This window comes from Danio aesculapii, chromosome 1 (genome assembly GCF_903798145.1).
Source record: "Danio aesculapii chromosome 1, fDanAes4.1, whole genome shotgun sequence".
Classification (NCBI taxonomy): Eukaryota; Metazoa; Chordata; class Actinopteri; order Cypriniformes; family Danionidae; genus Danio; species Danio aesculapii.
In genome coordinates, this window is record NC_079435.1 from 20976094 (window position 1) to 21002380 (window position 26287).

General features: G+C 36.3%; 2 protein-coding genes across 5 annotated transcripts in view; one reads left to right on the forward strand and one right to left on the reverse strand.

Moving 5' to 3' along the window:
• Positions 1-8620, forward strand: part of si:dkey-117m1.4 (uncharacterized) — a 35437-nt gene extending 26817 nt beyond the window's left edge. Inside the window, exons 7-9 of the mRNA XM_056457301.1 lie at positions 1637-2454; positions 2544-2741; positions 5183-8620. Coding sequence (XP_056313276.1) covers positions 1637-2454; positions 2544-2741; positions 5183-5433 — 1267 coding nt within the window. The 3' untranslated portion in view covers positions 5434-8620. The remainder of the gene's footprint in view (positions 1-1636; positions 2455-2543; positions 2742-5182) is intronic.
• A 1745-nt stretch (positions 8621-10365) lies between these two features.
• ccdc149b (coiled-coil domain containing 149b) lies at positions 10366-24645 on the reverse strand. 4 transcript variants are annotated; one of them, XM_056471627.1, is made up of 13 exons: positions 24460-24645; positions 20598-20759; positions 20202-20240; positions 18697-18804; positions 18442-18558; positions 17374-17546; positions 16568-16640; positions 16374-16458; positions 16121-16268; positions 14855-14931; positions 14649-14681; positions 14424-14510; positions 10366-11452 (listed from the first exon to the last, which is right to left on the reverse strand). In XM_056471627.1, exons 1-13 carry the CDS (start codon positions 24508-24510, stop codon positions 10887-10889), a joined length of 1719 nt encoding a protein of 572 aa, XP_056327602.1. In that variant the 5' UTR covers positions 24511-24645; the 3' UTR covers positions 10366-10886. The 4 variants fall into 4 exon arrangements, with proteins under 4 accessions (XP_056327602.1, XP_056327523.1, XP_056327659.1 ...); XM_056471548.1 differs by having other exon boundaries at positions 10366-11455; XM_056471684.1 differs by lacking the exon at positions 14649-14681 and having other exon boundaries at positions 10366-11455.
• Between the last annotated feature and the right edge of the window lie 1642 nt (positions 24646-26287).

The window sequence follows — 26287 nt, forward strand, 5'->3', positions numbered from 1 at the left end:
CAAATTATTCACTGTTCTGAGCTGTAATAGTTTATTAATACTTTATTTAAAGGCAAATATGATAAATAAAATGGCAGAATGAAGAATTCACTAACGTGTTTTATTTAGTCTTAAGATGGCACCAAACAGCCAAAAACCGATGCGGAGACAGACAAGCATCTCGATTGTCAGTGAATACGTTCACAATTATATATGATTCAAAGTACCTGCATGAGCCTATGTTGTTCAGTGGTTGTTATCTTGGAATAACATACCTTAGAACAATGGTCTCAAATTCCTAAAGGGCCGTAGCTCTGCATAGTTTAGCTCCAACAACCTCCAACTCACACCTGCTTAATATGGCCCGTTTCCACTGACTGGTACAGTATGGTACGGTATGGTTCCCCATTATCAGGCTTGTGTTTCCACTGCCTAAAGAGTACCTTTTTGGTGGGTGTGGTGTACGACAGAATAGTCCAAAAGTTGATGAAAATAGTTAAACATGGCAGTTTGTTCATGTTTTAGGTTGGTGAAAGAATCATTCACTCCTTTGTTTTTCGGGCTTCTCCTTTTGTTTTTTCATGCTTCACTCTTGCGTTTGTCTGTTTCTGAAAGGATCGAATGTCAGAAGCACTTCAACAGTCATGTGCACGTTATTATCATCAGCTCAAGAAGTTCGTTATTTCAAATATAGATGTACACACAAGGGATCGCGAGCTCCCTGGAGAAAGTGAAACCTCTTGCACTTTTAGACGGCCTCGTAAAACAAAAACAGGACACGGCAGATTTTGTTCTTCTTGGGTTCATGGCTGTACATCAAGCCAACGACAAGGTTTGTTTGAGCTTGTTTACATGTATATATTATAACGATGTAATGTCTCAGCTGTGTATTTAAAAATGACGGTTTCTTTGTTTTCAATCTTCTGCTTGTGTATGCGCGAGTGACGTTTCTTTGTAAACCAATAGCATTCAGCTGCGCACCTAGCTACGCCTTTTGGTACCCTTTTGCCAAGCTAGATACCCTTTGCAAAGGGTGTCCAAAAAGTGGTATTGTACGGTTCACTTTTAGGTACCTTTTGACAGTGGAAACGGCCACCGAACCGTACCACTCAGTGGAAAAGGGCCAACAGTCTCTAGTAGTATTGAACACCTTGATTAGTTGGATTAACTGTGATCTGTTGGATCAACTGTTTGATTAGGGTTTTAGCAAAACTGTGCAGAGTTGCGGCCCTCCAGGAATCCAGTTTGAGACCTATGCCATAGAATGTTGAGATTGACCAATCAGAATCAAGTATTCCAGACATGTAATAAGCACTGTTATCAACCAGTCTTATTACAGTGTTTAAGAGGAGCAGGTTCTTTACTATATTTAACCAATTACCACCAAATAAAAACCTTCATATAAACTTAATTGGCATGATAGGAGGTGTATGGACAGTTGACTCACCTCTGTCAACAGTTTTTTTAGCATCCCTTGACCGGCCCAACTCTTCTTTCTCAATTAATAGCATCGTCGATATTGACAGGGTAGGTATTCTAGGATCAGGTTAAATCCCAAGCTAGGAGTCCTCACCTTGGACTGCATGCCAAATACAAATATTCGCTTAATCTGATTATATATAAGAGCAAACTCATCTTTTTTCCATTGTTTTTACAGTTCAAGTCGTCCCCACATGATCCCGCTTCTTTCCTCCCTGTCCTCTCTGGTGTTGTACCTACGGAGGCTGCAGCACTCTGCCTTCATCTCTCTGTCCCGCTCCCTACAGTCAGCTGAGGCCTGGCGTCTCCTCTGTCACTCCAGTCTGGCCCTTCTTATCCTTTACAACCGCCGGCGTGAATGCGAAGTCTCCAAACTCACCATCACAGAGTACCAGGCCCGCATTACACACGTCATCCCTGGGTCTCCAGTTTCCCCACCAGCTGTAACTCCACTTGAGGCCTCACTCTCACCTTTCGAGCGAATGGTCCTCCCCCATCTTCCTCGCGTCGGAGTCCAAGGGAAACGTGGCCGTGTACAACCCCTCATCCTCCCACCGCATTCAGAAGCCTGTCTGGAGATGCTTTTGCAGACTCGTGCAGGTGTGGGAATTGATCCACAGAACCCGTATGTGTTCGCCCGGCCGTTTCATTCGCCAGCCACTCCTCTTCGCGGGACAGACTTACTCCGCAGCCTAGCTCGGTCCAGTGGGTCACGGCACCCGCGGGCACTGACGCAGACACGTGTTCGCAGGCAGGTAGCAATACTTACACAGCTGCTGATGCTAAGTGAGGGCGAGGAGGAAAGCCAACGCGGGGCTGCCATAAAGAGATTGGAAAGCTTCTTGGAGAAGGAGTATCACGTGACTCAAAGCTGTGCAACCATTGGCCAGGACCCCGGGTTGATGGGCCTGATTGGTCGGGTGGTACTATGTGGAGAGAGAGACGGCGTCCTGTTCCGAGGAATGAGTTTACATCACATCTGTCTGGAGTTAGATGGTGAGTGAGTTTGTTGTGTTGTGCATGTGACAGGTCTAAGTAAGGAGAATTGGAAACATCAGTTTTACTTACCCACCCACCTCTTTTAGTGTTGTCAGGAAACTCTGCAGACTCGCTGTCAGACGAGTCTGATGCTGAGCAGAGCAAAGAGAAACCAGAAGCTCCTGCAGCCACCACTATGATGAAGAAAACCACAGGCAACAGCAAATCCCCTCGCTCTAAGAAGATGAACGGCAGTTCCTCACACTCAACGGGACGCAAAAGGTCCTCAGGACAGTCCAAGCCTGGTGAGTCTGATCGTATGAATGTCTTACACAGTGTGGCAGTACTCATTTGTATACCTCAGCTCCACTCTACACTGATGTTTACACGTGTGATTCATGTGTCAGTTAAACTTCCTTAATGAATTGCACGTTAAAAGAAACGTGAAAGATTTATGCCTGAAAAGTGCAAAAATCTTCTGAGAGAGTGCATCTAAACTAACTAAGAATAGGGAAAAACAAATGGCAGGTTAAATTCATCTCTCACAAAACAAAACAAATCAACATTTATGGGTTCAACATGTTGTTCTTGGGTGTGTTTTCTGTAAACGCATCGTCTTTTTATAATGAGAGATATTTCTTTAATGAGAACGATTGGAAATGTTGCTGTTCCCTGTAGCCATGGTGACCATGTCTGACCATGGTGGACAGACTTTTAATGCTAGTTTTTCAGACATTAAATCTAGCATCAAAAATAATGGCTGTACTAAAGAGGCTCGTTTGATAATCTAATTGCAAATGCACGTCATGGTAACAAATAGATATTTGGCAGTCATGGATTCATATATTCATACAGTCATACATTCCAGTACAGTATGCTGTATTTTAAGGATCAACAACATCAGACAAGTTTAGGTTTATTAACACAAAAACCAAATCTCTTACATGTATGACTAATGGGAAATTGCATGCGCCATCATGTAAAGCTGTAATTCTTTAATTAGGGTTCACTGCAGAATGGATACAATGACGATGATGTGTGAAGGAGATGTTTATCTCAATACAATTATTAATGCTTTGTTAAAATGTAAGCAGGAACGTTTTGACGGTAACATTTACATATTTAGTTTTGAACCAAAATTTGGATTTTTACCCAGGCCATCTTCAAACACAGCTATGGCTCAATAATCTGTGTGTCAGAGTATGTGTGTGTGTGTGTGTGTGTGTGTGTGGGACTGTGAGAGTGTGAATGAGTGAGCGTGTAGATATGTGTATGTGCATTTCTTTTGTGATATATATATATATACACTCATTAGCCACTTTATTAGGTGCACCTTACTTGTACCAGGTTGGACCCCCTTTTGCCTTCAGAACTGCCTTAATCCTCCATGTTATAGATTCAACAAGGTACTGGAAACATTCCTCAGAGATTTTGGTCCTTTTTGACATGATAGCATCACACAGTTGCTGCAGATTTGTCGGCTGCACATCCATGATGCAAATTTCTCATTCCACCACATCCCAAAGGTGCTCTATTGGATTGAGGACTGGTGACTGTGGAGGCCATTTGAGTACAATGAACTCATTGTCATGTTCAAGAAACCAGTCTGAGATGATTCACATTTTATGATGTGGTGCGTTATCCTGCTGGAAGTAGCCATCAGAAGATGGGTACACTGTGGGTAGGCTGTGGCGTTAACACAATACGCAATTGGTACTAAGGGGCCTAAAATGTGCCAAGAAAATATCCTCCACACCATTGCACCACCACCACCAGCCTGAACCATTGATACAAGACAGGATGGATCCATGCTTTTCTGCTGTTGAAGCCAAATTCTGACCCTACCATCTGAATGTTGCAGCAGAAATTGAGACTCATCAGACCAGGCAATGTTTTCCCAATCTTCCATTGTCCAATTTTGGTTACCCTGCGCAAATGTTCTGTTCTTAGCTGACAGGTGTGGCACCTGCTGGTCTTTTGCTGCTGTAGCCTATCTGCCTCAAGGTTGGATGGTTGTGCGTTCAAAGATGCTCTTCTGCATACCTCGATTGTAATGAGTGGATATTTGAGTTATCAGCTGGAACTAGTCCGGCCATTATTTGACCAATATTTTCTCTTTTTCAGACCATTCTCTGTAAACCCTAGAGATGGTTGTGCATGAAAATCCCAGTAGATCAGCAGTTTCTGTAATACTCAGACTAGCCCGTCTGGCACCAACAATTATGCTACATTCAAAGTCACTTAAATCCCCTTTCTTTCCCATTATGATGCTCGGTTTGAACTGCAGCAGATCGTCTTGACCATGTCTACATGCCTAAATGCACTGAGTTGCTGCCATGTGATTGGCTAATAAGAAATTTGCGTGAACGAGCAGTTGGAAAGGTGAACCTAATAAAGTGGCCGGTGAATGTATAAGGACAGTATAATAACATCACTATGACATATGTATTACAAGGAAAAGGTAATTTATGTAGACATTGTCTATGTCTCCATTTATCAAATAAATTATAAAATGTAATGTTTTTAGAAAGTATAACTAGTTTCCTGTAAGGAGTAGGGCTGTTTTTGGGCAATTAAAAAAAAAAAAAAAAAACACTGTACAGTATAGAAACCCCTATGCCTATGGATTGTCCTTGCAATTCACAAAAACAAACCTGTATGTGTGTGCCTGAGGGAATGGGAGCGAGTCTCTCTGTAGTGTTTGTACAGGACTAATGATTAACACGCATTCTCCTCTCACTCTCAGGTAAACGTGGTGTACTGAAGCGGCCTTGGTCTGAAGCGGAGCGGGCAGCTGTCGAGACCCACCTGGTGCAAAACATCATGGAGCTGCGTGTGCCCGCCAAAGCAGACTGCGAGCGGTGCCTGGAGCTCTGCCCTCTGCTGGTCACCAACCACCGCGACTGGAGGGCAGTTAAATTCTACTGCCACAACCGAATACAGCTGCTGAAGAAAAGCCAGCAGAGGCAGAGTCCACCTTTGCTGTCCGTCTGCTGAGAGCCCAGTCGTCGAGAAACAGCAGATGTAGATAAAGGACGTTAAGAGGTGCTAATCGAAAATATCCATATGCTACAGTCACAGTACCAATGCTTTAATTAATATGATGCTGATTTTGTGTTCAGTGTGTGTAAAAGGGAAAAAAGGTACGATTTGAGACTGAATGCACACTTGTCTTGTGTACTTTTTGAAAATACTGTTGCAGCTACAACGAAAGAACACTAACTTTTTATTTATCTGCACATTGTACCGATTGTACCGTGTTTGTTTTTTCTTTCTTCCTCTTTTGCTGGCTTTAATGTAGATGATATTTGAAAGTCTGAATGGCTTCGTTCTATGGAACAAGATCAGTCTAAAAAATAATACATTTACAAATTATTATTCATACATCCACAAACACAACATTTTTTACAAAATTCAATCTGTAAGTTCAAAACCCAATTCGTAAATACACAAATCCAATTTGGAAATTTAAAACACAATTCCCATTTACAAAAATCCAATTCGTAAATTCAAAACATGAATCGTAAATACACAAATCCAATTGGTATATTCAAAAGGCAATTTCGTAAATACACAAATCCAATTTTTAAATTCAAAACACAATTCGTAAATACACAAATCCAATTGGTTAATTCAAAACACAATTCCCATATACAAAAATCCAATTTGTAAATTCAAAACGCGATTCGTAAATACACAAATCCAATTGGTATATTCAAAACACAATTCGTAAATACACAAATCCAATTGGTATATTCAAAAGGCAATTCGTAAATGCACAAATCCAATTGGTAAATTCAAAACGCGATTTGTAAATACACAAATCCAATTGTTAATTCAAAACACAATTCCCATATACAAAAATCCAATTTGTAAATTCAAAACGCGATTCGTAAATACACAAATCCAATTAGTATATTCAAAAGGCAATTCGTAAATACACAAATCCAATTTTTAAATTCAAAACACGATTCGTAAATACACAAATCCAATTTGTAAATTCAAAACACGATTCGTAAATACACAAATCCAATTTGTAAATTCAAAACGCGATTTGTAAATACACAAATCCAATTGGTAAATTCAAAACGCGATTTGTAAATACACAAATCCAATTGGTTAATTCAAAACACAATTCCCATATACAAAAATCCAATTCGTAAATTCAAAACGCGATTCGTAAATACACAAATCCAATTAGTATATTCAAAAGGCAATTCGTAAATACACAAATCCAATTTTTAAATTCAAAACACGATTCGTAAATACACAAATCCAATTTGTAAATTCAAAACACGATTCGTAAATACACAAATCCAATTTGTAAATTCAAAACGCGATTTGTAAATACACAAATCCAATTGGTAAATTCAAAACACAATTCCCATATACAAAAATCCAATTCGTAAATTCAAAACGCGATTCGTAAATACACAAATCCAATTCGTAAATTCAAAACGTGATTTGTAAACGCACAAATCCCATTCGTAAATTCAAAACGCATTTTGTAAATGCACAAATCCAATTCGTAAATTCAAAACGCGATTCGTAAATACACAAATCCAATTCGTAAATTCAAAACGCGATTCGTAAACGCACAAATCCAATTCGTAAATTCAAAACGCATTTTGTAAATGCACAAATCCAATTCGTAAATTCAAAACGCGATTCGTAAATACACAAATCCAGTTCATTTGTTCAAAATATTTATAATTTTCAGAAATTGTGTGTTGTATTTATGAATTGATTTGAATTTACCAATTGGCTTTAATAAATGTGAATTGTGCTGTGCATGTATGAATTTTAAATTGTAAATGTATTATTTTTGTGACTGATCTGGCTCCATACGTTCTCCCTCCGGCAGACTGAGCATCTTGTGCCTTCATGGGAGTCAAACCTCAGTTGTTTTCACATTCGTAGAGACCACTTTTCTGCCATGACTTTTAATAAAACGAAGAAATATGCATGAAAAATAGAGGATAAAAATATCATCCAACTTCAAATTTAGTCTGCCATCTTTGCTCCATTGCCATTTTGAAATGTCCAACATGATTAATTCCATGAATAAGTTTCATAAATGCCATTTTGCATTTTTACTGTCCTATTATCTTAAGCTTTACTCGATTTTATATAAATAGTTCACTCACGTTGTCAGACCAGTGTGAGGTTTGAGTGAACGATCCTTTATAATCGTAATCGCATTAATAGAAGCGAGCAGAATATTATTCCAAATATTTCCGTTTGTATTCCTTGAAAGTGAAACAAGTTTGGAACAACATGAGGGTCAGGATTTATTTATTTATTTGCTAAAATGTTCCATTCATTTCAATCCCTAAGGGTTGTTAATAAACATAGTTAAGCTATGATTTTAACTTGCATTTCATTGCAGATGTTGATCGGTAGCTAGTTCTGCGCTGAGAAATCAACGTTCTGTTACTATATGAATGATTCGTTTGTTTCACATGTTTGCTCTGCATTCATTCATCCATCAAATCTGTATCAGAACTGTGTTCAACACACACACGATAACCACACGTAACACCTCAGTTTATACTTTTTTATATATGTGTTCTTCTGTTATCTGTCATTTCAGACTTCGCAGTGTATATATGTGCACACACACGTATATATTGTCGTTACTATCAATAGTGGTATTGTTATTGCTCTTAAATCTTAGCGTGGCAAGTGTTTTTCAATTCCACTTAATGTACATATTGAATGTAAATATTTGCAGAAAACATAGAGCATGGTGTAAATACGTTGTAGGCAGGACAAGCTTGTTTATGTGTTGTCTGTGTGTTTTTCTAAGTTGTCTGAAGTAACAATAAAAACGTTTTGTATGTATTGTGGACTTCTGTTATTAACTATTCTTGTATTCTATTTATGATACTATTAAAGCAAATTTACAGAAAAAAATTCTCATTTATTCCAAAGACAAATATTTCTGGGCTACGTTAATTCCAATAATCGAATATAATGTGGAATTGTTGATTATTACATTTTAAATGAGCCGTTTTTCAATTGGTTTTGTAAGCACAGAACATAATCTTCTGTCTGTATTGATCACAGTGTCGGCGCACTCTGCACTGAAGGCTTAGATTGCATAGTAGTTATTTGTTTTGCTGCAGTGGAAGAGATTTGTTTGTATTAAAGGTTGCTGTTAATAAAGCCCCTATATTTAAAATATATAGAGTGCATTTATTGTTGGCTTACCAGTTTCATCTCCATCTGGGAATCTGCACTCTCTCTGACGGTCAATTTGATGTGCAGTCTCTGTATTCAACAATAAATATAGAAAGGTGAAAACTGCATTCGTCTGTTTAACATTTCATTTACTCTAGAAAGCTCAGTCCACCGTGTATGGAATTACTGGTATGTCAGAATCTTTTTTCCTCACAGCGATTTTAAATACAGTCACTAGAGGGCGCCAAATCATTAGACGTGAGCCTCACACATGCTGAAAAATAAACCATTAACATTTACTATTTAAACCAACTATCTGTCTGTATTTTTATCTGTCTATCTATCTATCTATCTATCTATCTATCTATCTATCTGTCTATCTATCTATCTATCTATCTATCTATCTGTATTTTGGTCTATTTATGTCTGTCTGTTTGTCTTTCTATATCCGTCTTTATATATATATATATATATATATATATATATATATATATATATATATATATATATATATATATATATCTGTATTTCTATCTATATATCTATCTATATTTCTATCTATCAATCTGTTTTTCTATCTATCTATCTATCTATCTGTCTATCTGTCTGTCAGTCTGTCTGTATTTCTATCTATCTATCTATCTATCTGTATTTCTATCTATCTAACTATCTATCTATCTATCTGTCTGTATTTCTATCTATCTATCTATCTCCTGCTCACACGCCTATCAGCTTCAGGACCTCATTACGCTCTGAAGACGTTACTTCTACTAAAACTTAGCTATAACTTACTTCTATTATTTCTTAAAATAACATTAGCAAATTACGTAGTAATTTTTAAGCAATTGAAAAATCTAACAAAAACAACACGTTACAGAGAGGTCTACACAAAAAGGAATCTGAACAACGACCTTTGGACAAAATTTCGTCTTGCCTTGTCTAGCCCTCATAAATCTTTTAGGTGAGCGATTTCTTCCAATATTCAACTTAGCTGCTAACTAAAAACTAATGCTGTATATGTTACAATATTTTGCAGAGACGCCTGTGTGTTGAATTTAGGCCAACGTTATTTCTTGGTTGATAATAATAATGACAGCATATCGGTATACTTGTGAACGTGAATTGTAAAATATGGTAATTGTTTAAGCGCTGAAATATATTTTAGATATTAAAGACTGTCCATAGGCAATATCTTACTTACCTTCATGAGATAAAGGAATGGCCAACGTTTCCGAATGACGGCGTGGTAAGCTACGCAGGTAAGATGCCGCCAATTTTCAAAATAGGCCCAGCCTGACCGTTTGGTTACCTGAAGACAAAAAATTACGTGTCCTCACAACAAGAGTGGTGTTTGTAATCCCGAACGTTAAACTTTATTTCAATAAAGCGCGCTGACGTGAGGACACGGACTAATAATCCGTGGCCTTCAGTACACATACAACCACCAGGTCAGATAAACACAAATAAGGAAGCTGATGCAATAGCCGCGTTTAGACCATAGACAGTAAAAGAGAGGTTTAGACACAAAACAGCAGCAGAACATGTCAAAATCCTTAAAGTTTTGCAGTGCAGAGCTTTCGAGCATAAATGAATATGATTTAAGCATTCACACTGGTGATTGTTTTAATTTTACACCACATTAGTGTAATATCAGGTGATCTACAGAGAATGATTTTTACACCATCACAGATCAAGCACTATTACAATCATCAAGATCACAAATAATAATAAATACACATGAAATTAAATAAATATACGCTTAACTCCATAATGAATAAATAAAATAAGTAGCTGAATAAACAAAAGAGTAAATAAATACATTATGGATATGAACAAGAACTGTATGTTGTGGTTTTAGAGGGAAAAGTTACATCTTGCCCTCAAAATACATCTAAAGCAATGGCAAAGATGCTTAAATGGTTGAAATAGATAAAGATGAAATAATTTTGTATGCTTTCACAATAATGTTAGGGAAAATAAAGAAAACAAACTTGCTGGTAGTGTCGTGATAGTGGGATTCAACCACCGAATGATCTCAGATGATAGAAAAGTTCCATATTAGATATGACAGATTTGAATAATCAGCTTGCTGGTTTTACCATCTCGTGTTTTGGTCAACCTATACCTTGCTTTCAGCTTAACTGAGAAGATGAAGACCTAATTTATACATTCAAAACGTTTTTCATTGTGAATCAGACACTTAATTTAAGTGATGGACTTTAAATAAATGGAGGTGCTTTCGCGAATGCTCTTGAGAGTTTTTAACATCATGAAGAAGGACATTCCTGGTGTGGTGAAGTTTGTTCAGGAGGACTTGTGTTTAGGGAAGCATGCTCTGTTTCTTCTTCAATCGACCGCTCCGTTTGCTGTTCTGCTGTGCAAGACTCAGATCCTGAAGTACAGTCAAAGCTGCTAGAGGTCTCTGATGTCACAGGCTGACTGTCCTCTAATGCACCTTGACTTTCGCAGTCCCCGGAGAGATTATCATTCTCCACAGCCTGTTCTTCTGAAGCTTTAATAGACACTTCTGTGCTCATCGACAGATGTCCGCTGCTTTGGAGATCTTCATTGTGTTGTTCTGATCTCTCAGCAGGACACACAAATCTCTGAGAGTCACAGCGAGTGAGGGTTTTACTCTGCATGATCTCCACCGGCTGGATGTTTTCTGCAGGAGTACTGACTTGTGGAGTTGGTGAGACTGAATATGTGTGGGTAAAATAGTCAGCCTTTTGGTTTAGCTCCACTGCCACGGCTTGACATTCATCTTGGCTAAAGTCTGTGCTGAGTCCGGTGTCTTCGGTGACCTCTTCTCCGGTAACAATCTCTTCATCTCCTACTAAAAAGAGAATGATAGCAAGTTAATGTCATTTTTTAGTGATGGGAAGTTCAGATTATTTTACTGACTCAGACCTTTGAGTCACGTTCATTGAGATGAACGAATCTTTTTTCGAGTCATTTCGTTAATTTGGTTCAATTTCCTAGAATTTGCTAACTAGAATGCTATAAGAAAGAGAAAACAATCATTTATTGTTTACCTGGTCTTTATGTCAGCTCAGCTCTTCAAATTTACGTAGTTTGTTCAAGTCACAGAGACAGTCCCATATAAGCTTAACCAATGCACACAGTCTAAGCCGAAAGGAGCCATGATTAGTTCACCTTTCGTTCTTTAACTCTGAAAACTGGACTGAAACAGTTTCAATTTACTGTAATCTTCTATGTTAAGCTGCTGTGACACAATCTACATTGAAAAAGCACTATAGAAATAAAGATTAATTGAGTTTAATTGAATTGAGTCATTCGTTCATCATGTGACACCCGAGGACTTGAGAAATGAACAGATCAAATCTCGAAAAAGGAACTAATCTACTAAATGAATGAATCACTCCGAGGAATCATCATTCTTGAGTCATACTAAAGATTTGTTCAAAATGAAGAACGACCAATCACTATCATCTTTTAGAAATAATCGTTTTAACAGCTTGGGCCAGTGCAAAATCTGTTTTGACATTAAAAAAATTAAAAGACACACAGTGAAAGAATAGTAATAAAAGGAGTGGGGTAGATGACTTGATAAAAGGGAACACATTTTTTTTAGGCTGACCTTATTGCATATGCATCTGTAGGAGATTCATTTTAAAAAATGTTAGTGTTTAAGTCCTAAACACTCCTGCTGAGCCCCCTGCGTGAGTTTTTTTATTGTGATCATCATTTAGAACGCATCACATTAAAGTTCCCATGACGACGCATCATGTTTATCACGTGACACACCGCCACCTCAATGATGTATTAATATATAGTTCTTTTTATTATTGCAGATTTATCTCTTTTTTCCCCTTTTCTGCAAATATTGGCAAACGTCCTACAGTAATTGTATTGTGAAATATCTGATATTCCGATTCTCAAATAGGTGTAAGAACTTGAATTTTGTCTTTTGAACAGCTTAATAATGGTCAGATTATTTGATAAATGAAGGTTAATGGGCCTTGTTTAGGCCAAATCCCAATTCTACTCCTTAACCCTTCCCCTTACCCCTACCCCTAACTTTGCACGTTCATGTGAAGGGGTAGGGGTGTCCCAATTCTCTTTAGCTTGAAGGCGTAGATAGCCCTTCAAAAGGAGATTTTTAGGGCCACACTCAAGGCATCCAAAAATTTCCCAAAATACACCAGCCACAACGGCAGTATAGCTGCATCCGGAAGGAGATCCACAAACTTTTTGTCATTACGAATTTTTACAAAAAAAAAACATGTTTTAATATATTCATAACCGTGTTTGTGATTTACCGTCGTGCTTTCTTAAAGGGCACATAGGTTACCCCTTTTTCCAGATTTAAGATAAGGCTTTTGTGTTCCCAGAATGTGTCTGTAAAGTTTCAGCTCAAAACACCCATCAGAATATTTGTTATAGCTGTCTGTAGTGTCTGTATTATAACCGGTAAAACTTGGTTGCTGTTTTTTTGTACTGGGCCATTAAGGCTAGTCCTCGCCGCCCACCGTTCCCACGTGCCTGTCAGCAACATGCCTCAATCGCCGCCCTCGGCTGCCTCAGGAAGCAGATCTCATGTCGCGTTTGTGAGAAATACTACAGTAAGACCTTTACCAATCAGTATTTGTGCACACATAGCACACATAGTGCAGACACCCACTAATAGGGCAGACACCCACACACAGAGAGAGAGAGGGAGAGAGAGAGAGAGAGAGAGAGAGAGAGACACAGACAGACAGTGCACGCGTTTAGCTCGCACTCTCTTTGCACGCATATGGGTTTGCACGGATACAGGTTAATCCTTACTGCTGTATGGATATCTGTTATGTTAATTTAACATTCACAAAGCGGGATTGAAGCGTCTTCCTTTATAATTGTTCTGACACGCGGCTGTGCTGATGAAGTAAAGCTAAGCTAAATCGCTGTAATTTATTACACACATGCTCTGTTTTAAAACATTTTAAACATGTGAAACTTACTCTTGATCACATTTGATGATGATTGATGATTCTAGTGAACTGAACAGACCTTTTATTCCCGGTTGCTTTGCGCACGTCTGGTCTTGTTGATATGATTATACACGTGACTACCGGGACATGTTAATACGCACAACTGTCAATCAATTCGGTGGGCGGGGGGACCGCACTCCTACGTCAAGTTGCGGTTGATCTAAAAACCGCTCCAATTGGTCCACCGTTTTTATGTCATTAAATTTGAAAAAAAAAAAGGACTGGGTGAGTTTATTTCACCCCAATATGACTGTCTATACACTACATCTACATGTCTGTGCAAACAGCTTGAAAAGTAGATTTTTCACCATAGGTGCCCTTTAAAAAAAAAAAAAAAAAAAAAAAACCTAAAATAAAAAAACGCTACATTTCGCTATCTATAATCCCTAATAATAACTCCTGTATATTGTTTTTTTTTGGTGTGTTTACATGAATGAATATGGTCACTGTGGAAATAGGCAGTTTTGTTATGATCTTATTACCACATTAGATCGTTATGATAACATAATAATATATGCCTTCAGTGATTTCCTGAAGATAAATACCAAAAATAACACAACTAGAATAACTAAAGCACTCGTTATCGTCTCATCTCATATGAAGTAAGAGATCGCCATGACATATGATGACGTGTGCAGGTGCTGTAGTGCTGTCCCATTTCTAAGGGGTAAATTTTGAAGCCCTTCCCCTTCACATTTGGTTTTAAGTGTATATTTAATTCACACTTGGTTTTGGTGTATATTTAATATATATACACACACAAACTATGCTTATCTGGTCCTTTATGGTGCACTCTGGTCAGCAACTCACCCATTGACTCTGGTGTTAGATGGACTGACTGCTCTGTGGTGGACTGGACGTGCTGAGAGTCACTCAAGACAATAACAGCTTTCCTTCCTGTAAGTCAACAAATACACAACTATTATAAATGACTGCTGCATTGTGTTGTTTAACAGTAAGGCTAATAGAGACAGAATTAGTTTGGGGAATGTAGAAAGGTGAAAAGGCATAAATATACTGAAATATCAAACATACTGCCAAGTCCAAGAGACACATTGTAGGTGATGCCTCCAAAAAGTTGAAAGAAGAAAGCGGAAAGCAGAAATAAGAGAACAATTCAAAAAGTTACTTAGAAATAAGAAATAAGCAGGGTAAATATGTTAAAAAAAGAAAAAACTATCGCACAAATGTAAAATGTAGTTCGAAAAAATGAGCCGCATAGCATTGTGTTTAATGTTTACCTGGCAGACTCCACAACCCAGAAACCTCTAATGTTTTCAACTTTCTTTCCAGTTCTGCCACTCGGTTACCCAGGATCCTGTTCAGATAGACACAAACCAATTGCTAATTAGATTTTTCGACAATATTTTGTAAAATTTCTATTTAATAATATAAGATACCCAAGATTTGCTTTTTGTCAGTAGAACACTTTAGCAGAGTCCTAAAAATTATTAAAAGTTAATAAATCAATTTAGAGATTTTTAAGGCCCTGAAGTATTATAAAGTCTTAAATGCTATTTTACAAGGTGTTCAAAGTTATATAATTCGATTATGCAATGTATAGCTGTATGCTAATGTTTGCCTGAATTTAATCTGCGAATGGGGATGCTGTGTAGTTTATGAAATCGATAAAATCCTGCTAGATTTGTCAGCACGCTGCTTTGTTTACTGCAGTTCTATAGGCGTCACCTGCTGGATTAGCATTTGGATTCTTTATGTAAATAATGTTTTAGGTTAGGATTCGTTTCATACAATCGGTATTTAGAAAATACTGTAAGTTGCCAATGTTGCACGTTGAAGCCTAAAGTGGCGATGAGGTCTTAGAATGTATAGAAAGAGTGTTACTGAATTTTGCTCTCTGGTTCCTGTAAATACACTATCAATAAAAACAAAGCACTTTGAGAGTCAAAGAAATGTACATGTAGTAAAGAAAATAACATTTGTGGCTTCTGACAATATATTGAGGTTGTGTGTTTTTGTTTGTTTGTTTTGACTCTCAGAGTGGCAGTAGGCATTGACTTGCATATTACAAATCTTCAAGGACCACATTTTTAACCAAAATTTCTTTATTTTTTTAACTGAAGGAAAATTACATTGGATGACTTTAGGGTGCGTAAAAAATGTTTTTTAAATTAAACAAAATTGAGAAAGATTATCTTGGCAACTGCACGAAATCAATCAAATTAAATAAATTTGTGATACAATGTAAAATATATCTTTAAAAAAACACTAATACAAATGACAAATACATTGGAAAAATGTTTACAAATGGAATCTGGAAACATATACGACCGACTGACCTCAATTAAATTAAGTTCACCCAATAAGAATTTTTTTATAGACATACAGACAGACAGACAGACAGACAGGACCGACTGACACAGACAAACAGGACTGACCGACAGACAGACAGACAGACAGACAGACAGACAGACAGACAGACAGACAGATAGATAGATAGATAGATAGATAGATAGATAGACAGACAGACAGACAGACAGACATACTTGTTGGTTTGCCGCTGATGCTGTATGACCATGTTCTTCTCATGAATGGTCTCCAGCAGAGCAGTGGCCAGAGACTTCAGGTCACTAATAGACTGTGAAGTGACTGGGAGACTGCAGCCATTCTCCTCAGACAGCAGCAGCTCTTGAACTGTTAACACATTAGCTGGACCTTAACATCTACACAGTACAACAATTACCTGTAAATAAAATATTGTTTGTGTGGTTTGTATTCTAAATAAGTGTCTTGTTTTACCTTGTTTAGCAGAGAGGACGCCTGTTAAAGCACTGCTGTTGGACTTGCCGTAGACTTTGCAGTTCTTTTTGCTTTCCAAAGCACTCTGAAATAAAATACAGGATTATATTCTTTACATAAGAATGTAGGATTAAATGAATCCCCAAAATAATGCAAGTGAATTGTTTATGAGCATGTAAGTGTGCAATAAATACCTTGTACTTCATGACGTTTGATTTGAGGAGACTGACCTCCTCCTGAAGCTGCATGAGCCGCTCATGAAGATATCTAAAGCAACAAAATGACCATTAAAAGATATTCTGAAGACTTGATATTCAGATAACATATGGCATGACTAGCTAAAATTAGCAGTAACAACATCAGATGAACATGTTTGTCACATCACTGATTGTTATGTTCCCACAACACCACTAGAGGTCAGTCATACTACAAATCTGAATGCTAAAAGGCTAAAAACGTGGAATCGAGTTAGCATTTTATAACCTTGAGCCTAAATTAGCTTGTTTTTTAAATAATCAAATTGAATTTTGGTTAAATGCTTGAAATAAGGCATAAACACAAGCTCAAGATAATTTGACATTGTATTCTTTGACAAAAATGTTAGTAAATTATATTTTATGATTGTTTAAAAAGCTTTTACTTGTGTCATGAAGTAAGGTGGTTGCTAACAAGTGACTGAATGAGACTATAGATGTTGGCAAATAAATGACTTCAGTTCACACCAAAATGAAAAAACCATCAACTCGCTAGTCTGCTTTTACACCCTGGTGTTTTGAAAGTTGTTGTACACTTGCTGATGGTGACGTTCACAGGAAAAAAAATCTGGGTTTTATCAAGAGAACAAGGGTGATGCTAACATTTATAAAATGGCTGACATGCAAACATGTCTCATTTTCAGCACTCTATATTCACACCACATTCACATTAAATACCCATTTAATAATAAATCTCTGCGTACATGGTATAATTATTTGACATATTACAGATGCAAAACACTGACCTGTTCTCCATACACAGAGCATCTATATCCAGGATTCGATTTTCATGGCTGCCCAAGATGTGGTTAATTTCCATATTTAGTCTGTGAGCTTTCTCCTGGTACACATTACGCTCTGCTCTCACATCCTGAAGTTCATCCGTGGCTGCCTTCAAGCTTTGTTCCAGCGCTTCAGTCTACAACACCATAAGGTTAGGACACAGAACAGACCATTTTTTTATTGCATCATTCAAAAAGTTCTGAACAATTTTGATGCAAGTGTCTAATTTAACACTTTTTGAGAGCTTGGCATTGACAGACTTTTATTTTGTAAACGCTAGTGTTCGGTTTCAGTATAAACACAAACTGAAATGCATAATGAAGGCATGGTCGTTCTCTGGTAGGCCCACACGGAATCTGTGCGCGCAGAAATCCGCAGATTTTCAGCACATCATTGAGTCTATTTATTTAGTTGTGTGTAAATTTATATTTATTACGTTTTTTTATATAATTTTAGTAATATTACTGACTAATATGATAACGTTTATATGATTTACTTAAAATACAGTTTAAAAGTAATGATTTCTGTCTTTTAGTAGATATATGGTAGATATGTTATATGAGAGACTTGCTTTGTTTGCCAAATAAATGGATCTAATAGGATTTGCATTGTAAACATTAAATAAAAGTTAAAATGTATAATTTTTTTAACATTACGCTTTAAATCCACATATTTTTTACAATATTCCGCGCAGAAATATTTAAAAAATGTCAGCAGATTCTGTCTGGCCCAACTGATTGGTCTTTTATACTATTGTGTATCATTCCCAGATTCGCCAAGCCGCTCTCGTGTGACCATTACATAACTGGTAGACAGCAAATACACATGTCGGCAAAATATGTTCATCGCCAGTGTGCATGAATGTTCTCCTATTACGTATTTTACACCGTATATATCTTTTTTCAGAAACACAGTAAAACAGTCTGGAAAAGGAGCGATTTTATTCTAACAAAAAAAACAACACAAGTGTAACTTTTAAATCCAAAGTTTGAATCAAACTCGACATGTGAAGAATGCTGAGAGCAACGCACCTGTTCTCGAGCTCTTTCCAGCTGCTGAACGAGATCTTCTCTCTCGTGGGCTGGAAAATGTCGAGTTCCCACCTCTTCGTCCCCCAAACGCTGCTTTGCGATGGTCATCCTCAGCAGCTGTGGGATGAAAACACTGCATATGTCAATATAATACCCTGATCAAACTGTCACTTCACATTTCACTTTGCAAACATCTACACATGATTGAGTCAAGCAAAGAAATGTCATGACCTGTGTTTGAAGTGGAGCCCGTACCTTGTTATCACCATGCACCTCGGCTAAACGCTGCTTCAGTTCTTTCAGCTCCTCGCTCAGCTGTTTGTTGTGTTCTCGTGAGTCTCTCAGTAATTGGGCCAGATTGACCTGTGGCAAGTTAAACATCCATTCTACAACACATTTCAATGCATAATACAAACAAATGACATGTAGATATCAACTTAACAAGGTATATGGATTTTTACCACATATAAATCAGCATCTAACAGAGGCATCCAATGAGGCATTTGTGACCCTAGACCACAAAATCAGTCGTAATTGTCAGTAATTTGAAATTGAGATCTATACAGCGGGGAAAAGAAGCATTGAACACGTGACCATTTTTCTCAGAAAACATATAACTAAAGGTGCTGTTTACTTGAAATTTTCACCGGATGTTGATAACAACCGAAGAATTCCATATATGCAAAGAAAACAAATCTAATTAGTTTACAAATGAAGTTATGTGCAGTAAAATGGAATGACACAGGGGAAAAGTATTGAACACATGAAGGGAGGTGTAGAAAGGCAGTGAAAGCCCAGACAGCAGCTGAAATCTCTCAGTTATTCAGCAACCCTCTGCCCTTCATCATTGTAAATTATTATTAGCTGCTTCAGTCTAACATCTACATTAGCAGGCTGCTGAAGATGACACCAGGGTGGACATTTCAGCAAGACCCTGATCCAAAACACAGCCAAGGAAACTCTCAAATGCTTTCAGAGAAAGAAAACCAAGCTGTAGAATGGCCCAGCCAATCACCTGACTTGAATCCAATAGAAATACAAAACAAAGATCAGATTTGATAGACGAGACCCACAGAATCATCAAGATTTTTACACCCTGTTGAAATCTGCGAAAAACTCACACCTGAGCAATGCATGTGACTTCATTGTCCATTTGAGAGGCGTCTTTAAGCTGCCATCACCAAAAAAAGCCTTTTATATAAAGTATTAAATACATTTTAGTAGTTCAATACTTTCTCCTTGTGTCATTCCATTGGTGTTAGTAACTAATGTTCAGATTTTTTTTGTTTTGTTTATTTTTATGTTTGTATAGTTTGGGTTTTTTTAAAAATCTGGTTCAATTCCATATTAACAGCTCCTTCAGAAATATTATTTCCAGGTAAAAACATGATGTGTTTAATACTTATTTTCCCCGCTGTACATCATCTGAAAGCTGAATAAATGAGCTTTAATTAATGTATGGTTTGTTGGAAATGGACATTATTTGGCTGAGCCACAGCTATTAGAATATCTGAGGATTCAATAAAAATGTAAATATTGATAAAATTGCATTTAAATGAGTCTAAATTGAGTGCTTAGGAATGCATATTACTAATCAAAAATTTAGTTTTGATATATTTATTGATCGTTTTCTTAAATTTCTAATGATTTCTGGCATAAAATAAAACTAATTTTGACCCCTACAGTGTATTTTTGGCTATTATAACAACAGGCTGGTTTTGTCGTCCTGGGTCACATATTCGAACAGGAGAAAAGCATACTTGGTTTCTCTTTTCAGGTGGCAGAGAGGGGTCACCGTCCTGTCAATTAGACAAAAAGATAGAAAACAGTTAAGCAGTTAACATATAAACTATTTCTCAAACATGCATCACAAAGCTGGTCCCATGCAAGCATAATTTAAATGTATATTTAATTCAGATCAGTTTAAGTCATGTTTATTTATATAGCACATTTACAATTATATTGTAACGCAAACTGAACAGTAAATTAACAAATTTTCTGACATTTAAATCTCTAATTTTAAGGAAAGCCATTTAACAAATCGATCGTACTTCAACTTATGTGCTGGATTTTACTTTTCCACTTCTACATTAGTGTTTAATTAACTTAAATATAATTTAAAAGAATAACATAGAATAGGAGAAGAGAAGACATACTATGAGCTCTCTGTACTTTTTCTTCAGGCCTTGGTGGCGCTCACGGAGCTGGTTTGCCATCAGTTTGAACTGATCCCTTTCCTGCTGGCAGGTGTCCAGTTCTTTCGATAAAATCAGCAGTGCCTCCTTCTTACTCTCCAGCTTTCTTTTGCACACCAGGAACTGGGCACAGAAAGAAAACAATAGGGTTTTTATTACTTCAACTCAATGCATTAGTCACCACTGCAGAAAAAACAAAACAAAGTGGCTTCTGGCAATGTTAGAGTCCATTTTCCAGCAAAATCCCCTCAGATTTGACTCCAAGACAGAATTGTACATTTTAAATACTTACAATGTAGACATTTCTATTGATACTAAAATTATGAGACATTTCAGGTTTCAATCTTTTCACAGAAATATAAAGATTGAAATAATGAACCATAATTTACCATTCATTCATTTTCCTTTAGCTTAGTCCCTTTATTCATCAGCGGTCACCACAGCGGAATGAACCGCCAAATTATCCAGCATATGTTTTACACAGCGGATGCCATTACAGCTGCAACCCATACTGGGAGACACCTATACACTCTCACATTCACACACATACACTACGGCCAATTTAGTATATTCAACTCACCTACACCACATGTCTTTGGACTTGGGTGGGCGCCATTTTGCCAAAACTATTTTTTAAATTATCCTTATTTAAAGTTTCAAATAATAAAAATAAATAAATATTTTTGGTTAAAAATGTTTAGCCTGCATTTTATATGAATATAATATTGTATTTTATTAAATAAAAAATTATACCACCCCTCCCCCTTCGTTGACCATTTGATTGATCCGTTGCTCGGTTACAGTCACATGTTCAAAATGGAGAGAATGAAGAGATGTGGAGCGCAAAATAGAAAATGAAAAAAGAACAAACAATGGCTTAAACTGAAAACTGCCATGACAAACTGGATAATAAGAGATTGGTAAGCTTAACCCTTACTATTATTACCATAATTTAATCAACTTTTAATGTCAGCTTCAAAAGATAAAATTTGTATTCACTGCATTTTAATATTGATTAAAGTTACTATTGTTATTTAGTGAAGAGCAGCAAATGAATCTCAGTTTGATCCACAGTTTTGTTTGATAACACAGGTGTGACTTTAAGAATGCAATGAAAACATTAGTTTTGTTTATGCTCATTTAAGATAATATTATTTGTGCTTAAAATAAAACACGTTTACATATTATTATTAAGTGTATTTGTCTGTTCACAAGCCCGAATCTCAAAAGTATCAAGTTCAAATCGTACGTATTGTCTTTATCACTATGGAGCATAAAGAAAATGGAGCATAAAGAAAATGCTCTTTATTTATTATTATTTAGTATTAATTAATTAATTATTTTGCCAAAATTAAAAATGTGTTTATAACCTAAGTGCAGACCTGAATATTAGGGCCAGACAGCATCTTTTTTTGTTATTTCTGCTGAGAATTTTGTAAAAAATCTGCGGATCTATGCGGAATGATTTTAGGATTATCCTAACTAAAATCTTATATATGTATATATGTATATATATATATATATATATATATATATATATATATATATATATATATATATATATATATATATATATATATATATATATATATACTAAAAGGCAGAAAATACTACTTTAACAACTGTATTGTTAATAAATCATATGAACATTTTAATATTGCTATTATTTTATTACAATAATATTAGTAAAATGAATTAAAAAACTGAGTAAATATAAATTTACACACATATTCACAAGCAAATACATAGACTCAATGATGGGCTAAAAATATGTGGAAATCTGCAGATTTCTGCACGCGCAGATTCCATGTGGGCCTAATGAATATATTTCAGACAAAATAGGAAATAATATTTGGATTAAAAAGTTCCCCTATATCAATTTCATATACTTGATTATAATGATTCTTAACCCTGTTCAAACTGACACATAAACAAATAGTCAATATATGTAGAATATTCAAATTTCTTGGTACTAAAATGTTTATTTATCCTTTTATCAAGATCCATTTTTATACCATATACATGTTTTTATAAATTTATTATACATCATTTTGATACATCAGGCCTTTTGGTAACTTTTTTGCTCAAAACTAGTTAAATTTAGTTACAAAAAAGGTTGGCCCATGATATTTTGATAAAATAAAACATTTCAGGCAGTTTGTCTGTTTATTTTTAACACTAAACATTTTACAGTCGTTTATATTTCACTTTGTGAGAGGTGTAATAGCGGTTTCAGTCAAGTGTTCATGCAAAGACAGCCCTTACACCTCTCACATGCATGTGGGAAGTGATTGCATTTTTATGTTCTTTTGCCCTTTAGGACTCCCATGTATATCTATAAAAAAGCAAAGCAAAGCATGTCAAATGGAAAATGGAATTGAGAAGAAATTTGGGGTGGGATAAGATGTAATTCCTTGCGACTTAACATGCTTAGTGTAATTATAATTTTACTACTTCATACTATTTCAGTTGTGTTCAGAACTTTGAAATTTTGATGAAGAAAAAAAACTTGAACTTCCAGATGACTTGAACCCGCATACCCCTCAGTAAACATGCAGTTGCACCCCTGCCCGGACGAAACCCACGCAAACACAAGGAACATGCAAACTCCACACAGAAATGCCAACTGACCCAGCCGGGACTCGAACTAGCGACGTTCTTGCTGTGAGGCGACAGCACTAACCACTGCACTACCCACTACCGTAATTTCATTTGCACCACTGCCACATAATTAACCGTTTTAGCCAAATTAAAATGATTTTGCATCCTATCAATTTAAGTTAGATTATAATAATATTAAGTTAACTTGTGACCCCATTAATCTATTTTTGACATTTTTTTAAAGGATTAACCAGACATTTGGTAACAACACACCCAGCAATGGATATTAAAGTTCACAGACTGATCAATATAGCCTACATTTATTCCAAATATTATGGAAATACATACAAAGTACAAGGTCTGTTATTTACTCTAATTGGTCTAGATGTAAAGGTTCTACTAAATTATACATTCATGACAATAAACACAAACCTCTGCTAAATGTGCACATCTATGATTTGTCGATTTTATGTGTTATCCTGTAATTGAGGTAAAGTTGGTTTTATATTTACACATTCAAACTTTCTCCTTAATAATACATTTTTAGAATATTATTTGGTAAACAGGGAAATCATTTTAGCAGCCAAAGACTATAGAAGAACAACATTGTTCACAGTCAATTAAATAGTGCTAATGTTGTTTTCAAATTATACTTACATGTGATTTCAGACCGAATAATCAAAGTACCATGGTAAATACTACATGGAGCGTGTCACAAGTTGTCACAGAACAAATGTGCGACTATAAAGCAAATTTTACCTCAATTATCCTGTACTGTATTTAAATCCATCTGAAGAATTGCTTCATACAAATGTCCTGGATTCATTTTCAAGGATGTTGACGAAGAGGAAGATTAAGTTAATCCCTCCGTCGATCATGTTGTGTCTTACACTGCGTATTTTATTTAGTACTATTGAAATAATTTAAAGATGTAACGAGAAAAGTACTGACATTACCATTCGATAAAGCAGAAAGTTGTCAAGATGCAGTATCAAAACACGGTTACAGTAAGCGAATTCACGCGACTGTTAATCAGCAAATAGCATAAGCAGTTTTAAAAAAAAAATTAAATTACGTCTTAAAACTGTCAACACCTCTAACGTTAGTCGTGGCTTTCATAGAAAAACACCTGATATGGTTTATTTGTGCACCTCTGTATTGCAGTGCTGATGGTATGATTCATAGAGTGAGCGTGAGGCATCAATATGTCTGCGTTTCCTACCTCATTTACCAGACCCTGCCAATCACTTTCGCTTCTCCTGGAGGGATTCATTTTCGGTCAGGGAATAATCTTCTACGAAAATCTGTCTGTTGCAAGAATTGTCACGTTGTGAGCATCTGTTGCGACGAGGATGTCACGATTACATGTTTCGGGTTTCATCAACATTGCGTAGGCTACATCACTTCCGGCTGGGATGATGATCCGCCAAGCAGCTTTAAACAGGGATGAAGTGACGGTGCTGCATAAAACATAACAAATTTGTCAGTTGTAATGTAGCTTTTTACGTTAGTTGTCCAATGATAATACTATACATTTGCTTTAAATGCATTTTACTGCAATATATTTTTGACAGCCCGTAAACTTGATGTGACGAATTTCGTAAACGCACACACTAATGAGCTACACTGACCAACGTAGAAAATTTTCTATTGGTCTGACGAGGGAAAATATTGCACGTTTAGTATGAGAAATCATGGTTAATTTCACATTAAGTGTTAATGTTTTAATATATTATGGTTATGTAAAACATATAAATATTTGTTCCACCATCAATCAACTTTATTTATATAGCACATATAACACATGTGCCAGTTGTAATGTAGCTTTTTACATTAATTGTCTAAAAAATAGATAAATTTGCTGTAAACTCATTTTGCTGCGATATATTCGTTAACATCATTTAAACTTGATGTGACAATTCTCGCACAAACATTAAACATGGCTTTATCACACACACACGGCCACTATTGTAAAAAACAAACAAAAAAAAATATGGAAACCTCCAAGTAAGCATAGTTCAGGTACACTGACCAACGTAGAAAACCTTTGATGTCTGGCGAGGGGAAATATTGCACGTTTATTATGAGAAAACCATGGTTAATTTCGCATTTAGTGTTATGTTTTAATGTATTATAGTTATGTGAGACATATAAATATTTGTTGCACAATCAATCAAAATCATTTATATAGCACCTTATTACAATCAGGGGGCTGGCCAAAGTGCTTTACATCATTAAAACAAAATTACGCTTTAAATCACACACTTTAAAACCCAAAAAGTTAAGGTAACTCAAGCCGTTTGAGGAAACCGATTGCAACAAAGACAGTAAAACCCAACGAATGAAAAGAACTCAAACCAACCAACCAGTACTGTAAAGCCTAATAAGTTAAGGCAACTCAGACCGTTTGAGGGAACCCATTGCTACAAACCATTTGAGTTAAAAAAAACGAATCTATATGAGTACTGTGAACTTACTCCATTTAAGTTGAAGTAATGAGGTATTTAATTAACACCAGTTGTAACCAATGAAGGAAGGTTTGGTTAATTCCAACATAAAATGCATTGCAATAGTCTAGACAAGAGCTGATAAGGGCATAAATGGCTTTCTCTAGATCAGAAATGCCCAAACTAGGGCCATTTGGCCCTTTGTATCCCTTAATTTGGCCTGGCAGTGAGAAAATGATTGGGAAGGGCTGAAATGCCTTTAACAGAAATTCTGAGTTATATATTAATGTAATCTTTTGTTTTTTTTATTGTTGAGCCACAAAAAACCAAACTGAAATTAAATGATTCATTTAAATGTTGTAAATAAATACTTTCACTTAACAAATAAGGTGGAGTTTGCGTGTTTGCCCTGCGTTCGCGTGGGTTTCCTCCGGGTGCTCCGGTTTCCCCCACAGTCCAAAGACATGCGGTTCAGGTGAATTGGGAATGCTAAATTGTCCGTAGTGTATGTGTGTGAATGAGTGTGTATGATTGTTTCCCAGAGATGGGTTGCGGCTGGAAGGGCATCCGCTGCGTAAAACATGTGCTGGATAAGTTAGCGAT

Excerpts from the sequence above, each read along its gene's own strand:
- ccdc149b (XM_056471548.1), bottom strand. The coding sequence starts at position 24,510 with ATGAATCCCTCCAGGAGAAGCGAAAGTGATTGGCAGGGTCTGGTAAAT. Across the intron at positions 17,547-18,441 it reads TGGAAAGAGCTCGAGAACAG|ACTGAAGCGCTGGAACAAAG; the intron begins GTGCGTTGCTCT and ends ATGGTGTTGTAG. Across the intron at positions 14,682-14,854 it reads TGGGTTGTGGAGTCTGCCAG|GCATCACCTACAATGTGTCT; the intron begins GTAAACATTAAA and ends AACTTTTTGGAG.